Raw genomic sequence first — 13,333 nt, 5'->3', positions numbered from 1 at the left:
CAGTCTTCTGGTATACGTTTTCTCAGAGCCTTCTCAGAAACCAAAAAAAAAAAGGTTGCACAATCTCTCCTGGTCATCTGATTCCTGTGCTGTGGAAAGGGGAAGTCCTCACATTTTTTCAGGGTGATTTGTAATAATTCCAAGATCCAAGTTAGATATCTTCACTCAAATGCAGCTAATTTCATTGACTTAGCAGAATTTCTTTTACAACTTCCTATTCTATATTAGGCTTAAGGGGTCAAGAATATGCAATGCCTAGATCCTCATCTGTTTCCGTATGTATCTTTCTTATTTCTCTTTTCAAGCTTCTATAGAAGGAAACTGCTGGTTCCTAAGAAGTAGAATAACAAACCAGCTAGGTTTAGATGGGAAGATGTTCGTGTGACTTTTTGTCTATGTTTTTGAATTTTGCTTTGTAATCCCTCTTTTACGGTAATACCCCTTGTGTGTGCTTCCTCATTAATTTTTAGTCTTGTTCAGAGGAGTCCCTGGGACTTAAGCCCAATGAGTTAAAAGGACTATCCTTGCTGGTTGTCCTACACCCACTTGTCCCTGTTTATTTCAAATAAAAAAAGGCCTTTTACCTCACTAGAGCTATAAAACAGACCCCAGAGCTTAATGCAATCTAGACACGTTATTCAACCATGCCCTCATTTGGGAACGTAGTCACGGGAAATGGCAGAGCATCTTTTGGCCCTCAGGTCCCTTTTTCAGGCCCAAATCCTTTCCAAAACCCAACTGATTATAAAACCTGCTGAGGGTTTTATGAGCACAGTTGACGATTCTGTAACATTGTTGGAAGGATTATGTATTTGAATTTTAAATGTTGGATTTAAGTTGATTATTTCTACAGAGGGACTTAGGTCTGGAAGCAAGACTTCTTCCAGCTACATTTCAAATGGTAACTCGGGATGGGAACTTTCAAATGGGAAATTTTGCGATGAGAGATTTTCTTTTTAAAACTCGGGAGAAAGGTGAGTGTTTATCACTCCGGTATATACATAACTGGATGTACAATTCTGTTAAAATCTTTCAATAAACCTTTAACATTTCTTTACAAAAGGGTTTATCTTTAAGTCTTGGGGCCTATGGGCAGAATCTACCTTCCAGTCATTTCAGGGAACATAGATACTTTTTAAATTGTGTGGCCCATGATGCAGACCTGCCCTTGGCTATTACAACCCAACATACTCAGCCCTTTTCTTTGAGGAATATGCTAAAATGCTGAAGAAACCTTTTCTCCCTATTTTTTTCCCTCTTGACCCCTATAACTGCTCATCCCCAAACAGTGAAAAGATATAGTCAAACGGTACCAAGTATCTTAAAGCAGTTCCAATGCTGTAAAAAGTTGGACTTCAGTGTCTAAAGAGAGAAGCTTTTGCTGTAAAACCAAGGTAGTACCATTCATTTTATTTATTTCTTTTATTTTTAGGGGGTGTTTTTGATGTGAATTGCTTTTGTTTTATTGGAGTATGGTTACTTTACAATGTTCTGTAAATTTCTGGTGTACAGTATAATGTTTCAGTCATATACATACATACATACATATATCCCTTTTCATATTCTTTTTCATTTTAAGTTACTATAAGATATTGAATATATTTCCCTGTGCTATACAGTATAAACTTGTTGTTTATCTATTTTATATATATAGTGGTTAGTATCTGCAAATCTCAAACTCCCATTTTATCCCCTCACACCCCTTTTTCCCCTGGTAAACATGAGTTTGTTTTCTATGTCTGGAGTCTGTTTCTGTTTTGTGAATACGTTCATTTGTGTCTTTTTTTTTTTTTGAGATTCCACACATGAGTGATGTCATATGGTATTTTCCTTTCTCCTTCTGGCTTACTTCACTTAGAATGATAATTTCCAGGTCCATCCACGTTACTGCAAATGGCATTATTTTATTCTTTTTTGTGGCTGAGTAGTATTCCATTGTATAAATATACCACAGCTTCTCTATCCAGTCATCTGTCGATGGACATTTAGGTTGTTTCCATGTCTTGGCTATTGTCAGTAGTGCTGCTTTTGAGCATTGGGATGCATGTAACTTTTCAAATTAGAGTTCCCTCTGGATATATGCCCAAGAGTGGGATTGCTGGATCATACACTCATTTTAGAACTCTTACATTTGGCCCAGTCTGCTGACACTATATTTGATACCTATTTCTGAGTTAGGAGGTTGTCACATCTTGTATCACTTTTATGACTAAACCACACACCACCATTCCCTCTCCCAAGCCCCCTCAGAGTGCTTTGTGGGTGGCACTTCTCAAATTTCTTTAAGATACTCTCACTTTAGATTAAAATTTGCCATATTTAATGAGCTAAGTCTTTTCTTGTCAGAAATAATATCCTACAGAAAAGTAAGATATCAGGCTTCAAAGATGAGCAACAAACTCTTATGCCAGGTTGCTTTCCAGCCAGAACTGGAGAGGAGGTAGAGAAAGCCTTTGGGGACAAATAGTAGCTGGGATGGGCAGGAATATGGGAGAGAGGAGCTCTGCTAATTTGAAAAGGGAAGGAGTGAAAAACAAAGAGTTTTTTAAAAGAAATGGGAAATACTTAAGAGTCTCACATATAAAATGAAAAAGTCTCAGTCTTTGTCCTAAATCTAAGGGAGCCCAAAGGTTAAGTAGGGGAAGCTTCCAACATTATTTTAAATTTAGAGGAACTACATCATTAAAAAAAAAAAATTCAGATTATCCCAATTCAACAAATACAAGCTGTGGACTGGAGCCTCAAAGTTGCCACGGGAGCAAAACATGGGGGTAGAGGGGTGCACAAGAATGTATAGGGGATTCTGATGCATGTAGTCAGATGCCCCAAATGAATGAAAGCAAGGTGGTTGGATTTGGTCAGGAGAGCCACCAGCCATTGGACTTGACTTTCTGAGACTAGATTTGAGATGAACAGTCCTCTGGGGAAGGGAATATGAGAAGGCAGAGGGAAGATGACCAATCAATTTTAGATGTTTAGATCATGAGATGATAACCAGAGGATGACAGGGTCACACCGAAGTGTTTCCCTTAGTTCTAAGATGAGATGAGCAACTAACAAAGGGAAGTGTCCACTGGGGAGAAGGTGAGGATGCAGGAGGTGAATGTTGGTGTGTCTCCTTAGATCAGAGCATAGTCTCACCTCCTGATGTTGTTCACATGGGTAAATATCCTCTTGATTTGGAATAAATTCTCTAAAATTGACAAAATTATTTTTGGCCTCTTAAAATTAGAAGAGTATGGTTAGGACTAGGGGATTTATCATGTTACCGACAAATAAATCTTGGGAACCAGTGAGACCAATCAAGGCACACAAAGTAGAGGTGTGGTGTCACTTTCCGAGGGCGGCCATAGCAAATGACGCAACACGGGGTTGCCTGAAACAACAGAGATCTATTGTCTCACAGTCCTGGAGGCCCACGGCCCCAGATCAAAATGTCATCAGGGTTTACTCCTTCTAGAGGCTCTGAGGGAAAATTTGTTCTCTGTCTCTCTCTCAACATCTGGTGAACATTGGCAATCCTTGGCATTCCTGATTTGTACAGGTGTCCATCCAATCTCCACCTTTGTCTTCACATCACCTCCTCCATGTGTCTCCCTTGCATTTCCTTTATAATGACATTTGCTATGGGATTTAGGACCCTCCTTAAATCCAGGATGATCCCAACTCAAGATCCTTAACTTAATGACAATTGCAAATGCCCTTTTTTCAAATAAGGTCACATTCAAAGGTTAAGGGACTAGGACTCAGGACATATCTTTTTCTCGGTGGGGAGGGGGCACTGTAGGTATATACTAGAGCATCTCTGTAACTAGCATGAGGCTTTGCACATGACATTCATTAGTGGAGTGTTTGAGGAGCTCTGGCTTGCAGCCAGACAGCCTGGGTTGGAGACCTGGTTTCAACTTAGCAGCTGTGTTTAAAACCTCTGTGCCTTGGCTTTCCCTCTGGAAAAGTGAAATAATACTGTATCATAATACTCGTAAGGTTACCATGAATGTTCTGGAGTTGGTGAAGCTAAAGGGCTAATAGTGCCTGGACCCCAACTAAGGCTTGAGTAAACAGGTCTTAGAGTCCTCTATGGTCTTTCCCTGTAGGTAGACCATCTCCCTGGCTGCCTACCAGTCAGGTGTCTTTGAGCAAAATTAACTACTGAATCTTCAAATGAAATAATTCAGATAACATTAACTGTATGTATTTGTGTATGTATGTATTTTTAAAAACTATTAAGATTTGTAAAGACTGTTGAAAGACTCCTGGGTGAAGCGATTAAGTGCTGACCTTCAGGAAAACATGTTGATGTTTAGGAAACAAGATAAGTACCATTTAAGCTGACTGAGCGAAAACTTGAGGTTTACTTTTTATCCTTTAAACATCTAACAAATAGCGTGTATTGCCATGTGGTGCGCTTGGTCCTTGAATTTAAAAGCTCAAATAAATGGGTGCTGTAGGCAGAGAACTAAGAGAGCTTTGGGGGTGGGAGGAGTGTACCAGCCTGTGGTGGTCTTAACAGGAGTACACCCTGTGAATGGCTGGTCTTCGCCTTTGCTTTTCAGTCCGTGCAGCAAGCTCACGTTCCCTAGCTCTCTCAGGAGCTCAGTAGTGATTGTGACTCCCGGGAGGTGAAAGGACCTTTTGAAATGTTAGTTCACTTCTGTGTGCTTGCAGTGACTTAGCTTTTTTCTGTTTCACTTACCACGATTCATGGGGGAGCTTTAGGAGAGCACATCCCACAACTGTTTTGAGGATAATAATGCTGAGTAATAGTATGAAGTATGGACCTTCAATGAGACACCCCATAAATCCCTTCTTTCCCTGATATATGTAAGTGTTAGGGTCAAAAAATGGATGTCTTTTCAAATATAGTGCTCAGATAGCCCTAGAAATCATATGCAGAATCCTAACATTGAAAAAAAAGTATTTATCAATATGAATAAGATAAAAATTCATCACTCTATGCATCACTCTCCATATAGTTCAGTGATTTTTTGAAGAACCAGAATTTTTAATGTCCAGTTTCAGAGGCCGGTTGCAATCTTCTGAGGCTCAACATTTAATTTATTTCAACTTTGCTATGAAACTTTGTTTCTCTATGTGTGACATGTCTTTGTTTGTTTGTTTTGTTTTGTTTTCCTTTTTCAGTTTTCTCAAGTAGAATTATTACAGTTTGACTGCACATATACATTATACTGCATGTAAATACATATACACAATATACTGCACATTTTTTTTAGTTGACATGTATGTACTGATCATTGTTTCTAAGAACAGATTAAAGTTTTACCTTTTTAAACTTACATAGTTATCAAAGGAATAAAGCCAACCACAAAATAAGAATCAACAGAATGCAGTAATCCAATCATAAAGGACAGTCAAATGTGCTTATATGTGTGACATGTCTTTTATACTAGATTTTTATGCCAAAGTTGCAATATGAATTTCTTAGCTAGATAATAATGTTATTTAAGAAAAAAATTTTATTGTGGTAGAGTTGATTTACAACATGATATAAATTTCAGGGGTACAACATTAGTGATTCACATTTTGAAAGATTATACTCTATTTATAGTTATTATAAAATATTGGCTATGTTCCCTGTGCTGCACAATATATCCTTGCAGCTGATGTATTTTATACATCATCATTTGTACCTATAATCCCATTAAACGTTACCAGATATCAATTCCTTAGAGAAAAATCTGGTAAACATCCCCTTTTCATTTTAGAAGGAAACAGTCCTACCCACTCCCCTGCTGTCAGAGTTCAGTCTCATGGAGAAGAAAGAACACAATGACTCTGAAGAACCACAGTCACAAATCACTGGTTGTCACCCATTAGGACATGAAGCCTGGGTCTGCTGTGTTACGATCTCATTATGCCTCTACCCTCTGCCCACAGGTGTCTGGAGCAGGTTATGTTTGTTTGAGACGTCTCCAGTGAGGATCGCCTGGTGTCAGTAAGCGTCTGCTGGTGCTGGAGTTTGCTATCTGCCTTCTTGCCATGTCTAACGAAGTAGAGGCGAGTGCAACTAACGGTCAGCCTGACCAGCAGGCCGCGCCAAAGGCACCGTCAAAGAAGGAAAAGAAGAAAGGTATGGAGAGGTCCTCTTGAGGCCAATGAGGGGAGCTAGTGGTGGTCACCAGTGAAGATGTGAAGTTCGAGGCAAAGTGAGAGCTGGCCCTTGCCTTGATTTAATCTCAGCCAAGTCTCAAGTTCTCCTAAACAGGAAAGTACTACTTTGGCAAAGGAGACTGGTTCAATCTATATATGATAAGACAGATCTCTGAACCCCGTGACTGCACCAACTTACTGGGAAGCTTTCATAAATCTTGTTCAACTGGGAAATGCAACAGTCAAGTATTACATCATTATCTTTCAGTAGCCTCTTTACCACCTTGCTTTACTGAAGCAGCTGTTTAGCAAAAATCAAGACTTTCACGAGACCGTCTTCTTTTGATCCAAAGTACCACTGAAAGTGCCACCATCCTTAATCACTCATAGTTTGAGAATATGCCATAATTTCCTTGCCTTTAATGTCCACACTTTAGAAATGGAAATGAGACTACACAGATCTTTTAAGAGAAGCAAAAGACATTATAAAACTGGAATAATTATCTTAATGATTTTCAAGGGAATTTACCCGTAATTCTCTTCTGCCTTTTTGACCATTGAAAAATTTTAGTAAATAGTGCAGTGGCTTATTTTTCTTTCATTAAAAAATAAGTATTATTGTCCTTATATTCTTTTTAAAAAAATATTTTTTAAACTATGATGAAGAATATCCCCCAATCCCACCTCACGTTAAGTTTCCCATAACTCAGTCCATTCTGCATCTTTTAAGAGTTTATTTTCTCTCCGCCCCAACGCCATACATAGTATCACAAAGTATGGTTTTGCTCAAAGGAAGTGAGGATAAAGGTAGAATATTGCGTATTTGATCACCTGTAGTATCGTTGAGATTTCTACTGCTCAGATTTGGAGATCTGGGAGCATATTTGGTCATACCTGGGGCTATTTTAGTGCACTTATAAACTTCATCCTCTATTTCTTTCTTTTCTCAGGCCCTGAAAAGACAGATGAGTATCTCTTGGCCAGATTCAAAGGTGATGGTGTGAAATACAAGGCCAAGCTGATCGGCATTGATGATGTGCCAGATGCAAGAGGGGATAAAATGAGCCAAGACTCTATGATGAAACTGAAGGTAGAAGGGGAAAGTGTGCTTTGTCTGTATCGTAAATAAACGTCCAACAGAGGAAATGAAATGGGAAGTTTGTATTAACCTACATCCCAATGATTGGAAAGAAAAACTTTTCTGATCACATTACTGATCCAGCAGTGCCCCGATTTATGAGAAACCATCAGTTTGTTTGCTATTTTGCCTATTGCTTTAGAGACTTGATTTAATCAAGTATATCAGGACTCCAATGCCTTTTACTTTGAACAAACCACATTTTAAAGCCTGGAGGTATACAGGTAAAATTCAGGACTCTTCTTGGAAACTAGCTTTCTTTAGTGTTCGCCCTTTGGGTTTGTGTTTTTATTTTTTTTCTTTCAATTTTTAAATTCTAATGCTGCTGCAATGTAAACCTAATTAAGGAAATAATACTGGTTAAATAAGACAAGGCCCAGAAGGAAGATGTTTGCAGATCTTCTAGTTCAGTCTTCTTGTATTTGCCAGTGACTATTCTGAGGCCAAGGGGATTGGAAGGACTTGTCTGAGTTCACATAGCTAACTAGTGATCTCCTGGCTCAATATCTTCTATTCTACTCTGCTGTTTCTTATGAAAGATGCCTAATCCTTTCATGGATGGTAAACCAAGCTGAAAACAAAGCTGACTGTCTTTTAAAACTTTGGAATCAGAAGCATCATAGGGTACTTGTAACTAATTTTTCTTGTTTTTCTAATTTTCTCAGGGAATGGCGGCGGCTGGCCGGTCTCAGGGACAACACAAACAGAGAATCTGGGTCAACATTTCTCTTTCCGGGATAAAAATAATTGATGAGAAAACTGGGGTAAGAATTCACTTTCACTGACACCTTTCTGACCACCTGAGTCTGACACATAATTTGTGGCTTAAGTTTTAGCTCCTCCTTTTCCTTTTCAAAATTCTGTAGGAAAAAGAATAGTGCACATTACTGCACTTCTCCAGAAGTAACAGGCAGAAAACAGATAGGGTGGGCGGTGAGGAGTCAAGATACTTTATTTTGAAATTGATTTCCTCTAATCGATGTGAAGCTCAAGACCATAAACACAAGTATGCTGTAAATATCACTTGGGTATTTTCTGGACCGAGATACACAGCACTAGACTATTCCTAACCCCGGCTTGTGACACTATCATACATCTATATGTGGGTCCCATCTTAATATATTGGTCACATGTGAACTTACTGGCTAACGATACACCGACTATTATTTGCAATACATCTACCTTTTTTCCTCCTCTCTTTTCCCTTCCTCCTTACCCTACAGATGTAAACTTGCTCATTGTTTTGGTGGGGGGTGGATACTGTTGTTGTTCTATCATGAAAAACCTTGTTTATTTTTTCTTTGTTTGAGTCTCATCAAAAAGCTATTATAGTTCAAGTCTTCTGGGATGTTTTTCTCTCCTCAGTGTAACATCATACAATTCATCCACTTAGAGTGTTTTTCATTGCTGCACAATATTTTACCAAGATACTGTGGGGAAACCCCCAGTTACTATTCTGCCCTTCCTAGAGGTTCCCGTATCTAAAATTCAGAATCATTGGTCAGACTTAGGGCCCCGGAGCCCTGGTACATGCTCGCTCAGCTTGCTGGTCCTCATGCACTCCATCGTCCCTTATCTTTCAACTCCTGTTTTCCCAAACTCACCCAAGACTGGTGGCAGGTTTCCCTCACAAGCAGTCTCTCATTCCCAAACCTTCTAAGATGCCTGTATAAACTTTTCAGGGCATTTGGAAACAAAAGCCAAGACAAATTTTAAACACTTAGAAATATCCCTGAAGAGTTGAGCCCTACGGTTTACTTGAGAGGATCAAGAGAAAGTGGGGCAGGCAATAGAGGCAAAGGGACTACCACACCAGTAAACCCCTGCTGCCTGAAGCTCCTGGATAAGGACGTGGACATCTATGTGCGGTTGACAAACACTTGATGACAGCATTTGGTGACTTCCAGAACGTACTGAGAATACTGAGTCGTGCCAATGATACTTAGAATGGTTCTGTGGCCACTGTGAGCCATCGTCAAAGGGTCCTTGTGAACACTCCTCCAGCTTAGTTCTGCTGTTCACTTGAGCTTGTCTTTGAGGAGGGAAGGGAGACCTACTTGGAATGCTTAGAGGTTATATGCCCTGTCTTCACTTTAGGAATTCCTGGTCTCCTAATCCTCAGTCCTTCCTTGCTATAGGGCATCATATCTGTGGGACAGAGATAATCAAGTACCAGTATTTCAAGCATCATTCTTCGCATTTTGGTTTTCTACTCTTTGTTGTTGGGTTTTTTTGTTTGTTTCTTTGTTTGTTTTCTTTGGAGCCCTTTCTGGCAAGGATATATGTAGCTGTAGCTTTCCCCCAGGAGTGAGCAATTCTTTCTTTAAATGTTTTCGCCTTTTCACATATGCCTAGGTATCTGATGCTTAGTTATGCTAACCTACAAATAGATTCTAGTTTTCTCAATAAATTATTTTTATGCTCTTTTTTAGGTAATAGAGCATGAACATCCAGTAAATAAGATTTCTTTCATTGCCCGTGATGTGACAGACAATCGGGCATTCGGTTATGTGTGTGGAGGAGAGGGCCAACACCAGTTTTTTGCCATAAAAACGGGACAACAGGTAAGCTCTCAGCCTTGAGGGATACCTGGAGGGGGACTTGAGCATAACAGAGTCTGTCACTCAACTAGAGAGCTTGCTGGAAAACAATTGGCTGTAGGAGGACTGAACAATATTTCAGAGGATGACTCTCTGTAATTGGTCTAAAGAATATTTTTAAAATGTCATTGATACCCATGTAGTGTGTGGCACAAGGATTGTTAACGTGGACTTTCTCATAAGGTCACTGCTGACTCTAGACAATAGTGAATTATTGCCAGAAATCCTGAAGGGACTTGGAAAATTATCATGATGTGTCTTGTTTTATCCACATCCTTTATGAATCTGGGGGTGGGGATTGAGGTGGTGGTGATGTTCCACAACCAGAGGAGGGTAGCAAGGAGCTTTAAGAGAAAGGAAGAAAATGGTACTAATCAGAACTGATAGGGGACAAAAGGAAGAAAATAGTCAGATTAAAATGCTGATAAAGATGCTTTCTCTTGCTTCAGGCTGAGCCATTAGTCGTTGATCTTAAAGACCTTTTCCAAGTTATCTATAATGTAAAGAAAAAAGAAGAAGAAAAGAAAAAGGCAAGTACTACCCAATACAGGCTCTATTAAACTTAAGACAATATTCAAGACTGTGTCTGAACATTATGTGAACAGGTGGCCTGTCTGGAGAGTTGGCTTCTCTGTGACTCTTCAAAATATAGAAAGTGTAGAAATGCATTGTCTGTTCTTAACAGGGCAGTGGATGGATGTTCCAGTTAGGCCCTTCTGATTTCTAGTCCCTGACACTTACTTTTTCTCCCCACAAGCTTCACACTGATTCCAAGGACAATACAGGACTACCAAGCCCAGTAACTCTGTCCAAATCCAGTGTTGATATGCAAGTGGGAGGGGGACGTAGGGCAGAAAAAATATGCAAGATGCTCTCTTGCTCTATGCCCATGAACCCGAAGGTATATTTGTTTCTTTATTTAACTCGCTCTAACTGTTATTTACTAAGATCATTGAATTTGTGTCTTTCTCTTTAGATGGAAGAAGCCAACAAAGCAGTAGAGGTAAAACAGCATCTTTACTTCTGGTGAATTGCACGTGTGATGTGTGTAAGCCCTTGTTGGCCACCTGCCCGAGCATGCTTCCCTTCTGGTTTATTACTACGTGTTCATGACCCATCTGATCACAGAAGATGTACAGTTGAATGATTAGTGCCCAAATCATAACTGCTCAGCAAGTCAGTACACTAGGAAATTAAATTGTGTAGGAAAAACTCACCAACTAAACCTTTACCATTTGCCGTCTTTTCAGAATGGGAGTGAGCCCCTAATGAATCTTGATGACCAAGCTTGCAAACTGAAACTGGTATGTATGTGATTTTTTATGATTCTTACTTACCTTAACACAGGTTCTACTTCCTAAAAATGTTGCTCAGCCAAATCTGTATTGAACCTGTATGAGAATCCAATTGTGACAACTCTTTCCCTAAACAGTAGTATAATATTTATGTTAATATACAAAGTAATCTTTTAAATAAACACTTCTAAATCTAATCCAAATACTTTTTTAAGAGTGTGGATCAGATGAATTTGTTTGAGGACGTCTACACTTCTTGACCTAAATAACCTAATATCAAATCTGTATTAGTTAAGTGAAAATCCAATTGTGACAACTGTTTTCCTAAACTTTAGGAAACAATTGCAACAATATACAAAGTGATCTTTTTTAATAGACACATCTGAATCTAATTCAAATACTTTTTTAAGGGTGTTGACCAGATGGATTTGTTTGGGGACATGTCTACACCTCCTGACCTAAGTAGTCCAACAGTAAGTGTTTGTTTTTAAATTTGCAATGTAATGGAAATGACGTCTATAACTCAAATTGGCAATTAACCAGAAATCTTGAGCATCTCATTGATACTTGGAAGGTGACTGCTGATTTTTCCTGCAAAAATGTAAATGGCTATTAGAACAAATTTGCATCTTAAGTCACCATGGAAGCCTATCAGCACCAATTCAGATACATTAATATTGCTTAAAGGTTAAATCTGAGCGATGGCTCAGACAACGTAGTCCGTCTTGGTATTACTTAGGATCAGAAGGAGGAACTGAATATTAATTCTTGGTATAAGCCTACCTGAAGAAAGTATGTTTGTTAGGTGATTAATTATAAAGTCTCCTGGCCTCCTCTTCTTTTTTTTTTTTTTTTTTTCTATTGTTTCTTTTGCTATTTAGCAGCATAAGCTCGGTATAAAGTAAGACCTAAAACAAACAAGAGGCTTAGTTATGTTTAACCAAAGCTTGTCTTTGTTCAAAAAAAAAAGTGTTGCTCATTCTTTACAGGATATTATAGTGTATCCAGTCTTCTTAGTATTCACTGATCCATCTGTGAGAATGGAGCAGTGTTTCCCTTTACAGATAAAGAAAATAGGAATTCAAAAAACCCCTCATTTACCGAAGCAGAGGTCCAGATTCAAGGCTTAAGCCTGTCTCAAACCTTCCAAAATGGGCCTCAAGTGAAATTACTCACAATTTTGAATGACATCTTACAACTTCCTCTATTTACTTAACAACTTCTTCAGTACTTGCTATTTGCAGGGCACAGAAGTGAGATTCACAGTGTTAATGATATCATGGAGTTTACTGTCTAGCAGAGAAACCAACATTAAAACTAAGCACAAAGGCTACTGGTTGACGTTATTTACAAGGTATTTATCTAGTTTAGAGGTTAAGATAATGCCTCTGAGTGAGTGAGTTTCTGGACTTGAACATTAAAGATGAGACGGCAATGACCAGACAGGAAGGACACCAGTCGAGAAGCGCGGGGAGGGTGTCCATCTAGGAGTGTCATACCAGGGGATTATCCCGCCAGCCTCTGTGACCGAGGAGGGCACAGGAATGAGAGCAGCAGCAGACCAAGAACTGGGTAAGACTCTCACTTGCCAGAGTGGTGCAGACCATGGCAGGCCTATGAAATTTCATGTCAAATGCCCAGGCGCAGTGAAACTGAGAGGAGCAGAAGCTCTAGACACTCTGCTCCCAACTCTGTGAGATTCACAGTGTTTTCAGAGGCCCTAAAAAGCCTGCAGTCAAGAAGCCTGTTTAATGTTCTTTCAAGTAGCGAATCCTAATTCATTTGTCTATAAAACCTTCCGCTCCTCATAATGTTTGTTACCCTTGTAAGGATAAACTTTTTGAAATATCAGATTTGATAATCCTGAAAGGTCCATCCTAGCTCAGAGGTTTTTTGATTTCTAGGCAACTCTGCCCCTTCCTCCATTAGTAACTGTCTTCCAGAGTAAGTTGATGTCTGAATGACCTTCTTCCCAAGTATAACTGATGTTCAAACAATTAGTATATTGAAAGAGATCAAAATCCTCAAGCTGTGAAGTAGAATCCCAGTGGGATAGGCAAGGAAGTGCTGACTGTTTAATCTGCTTCTGTAGATGTCTAGAAAGTTCTGAAAAAGGAAATGAAAAACATTAATAATCTTGAGTCTCATTTATATTAGACTTGGTGCATTCTAAGAATTTTTGGTTTATA

At 39.1% G+C, this 13,333-nt stretch overlaps 1 protein-coding gene across 7 annotated transcripts in view; it reads left to right on the top strand.

Moving 5' to 3' along the window:
* DAB2 (DAB adaptor protein 2) overlaps positions 1–13,333 on the top strand; it is a 162,680-nt gene that overhangs the window by 133,748 nt on the left and 15,599 nt on the right. For 5 of the 7 annotated variants that reach the window (XM_010957234.3, XM_010957217.3, XM_010957207.3 and 2 more), the window contains 8 exons: positions 5,899–6,091; positions 7,062–7,201; positions 7,915–8,013; positions 9,682–9,813; positions 10,299–10,379; positions 10,826–10,852; positions 11,100–11,153; positions 11,555–11,617. In XM_010957234.3, coding sequence (XP_010955536.1) covers positions 6,001–6,091; positions 7,062–7,201; positions 7,915–8,013; positions 9,682–9,813; positions 10,299–10,379; positions 10,826–10,852; positions 11,100–11,153; positions 11,555–11,617 — 687 coding nt within the window. In that variant the 5' untranslated portion in view covers positions 5,899–6,000. The remainder of the gene's footprint in view (positions 1–5,898; positions 6,092–7,061; positions 7,202–7,914; positions 8,014–9,681; positions 9,814–10,298; positions 10,380–10,825; positions 10,853–11,099; positions 11,154–11,554; positions 11,618–13,333) is intronic. The other 2 variants (XM_010957249.3, XM_045518288.2) reach the window with 1 other exon arrangement.

This window comes from Camelus bactrianus, chromosome 3, assembly GCF_048773025.1.
Source record: "Camelus bactrianus isolate YW-2024 breed Bactrian camel chromosome 3, ASM4877302v1, whole genome shotgun sequence".
Lineage (NCBI taxonomy): Eukaryota > Metazoa > Chordata > Mammalia > Artiodactyla > Camelidae > Camelus > Camelus bactrianus.
Note: the sequence above shows the minus strand (reverse complement) of the source record. Positions and strands in the feature narration are given on the sequence as shown.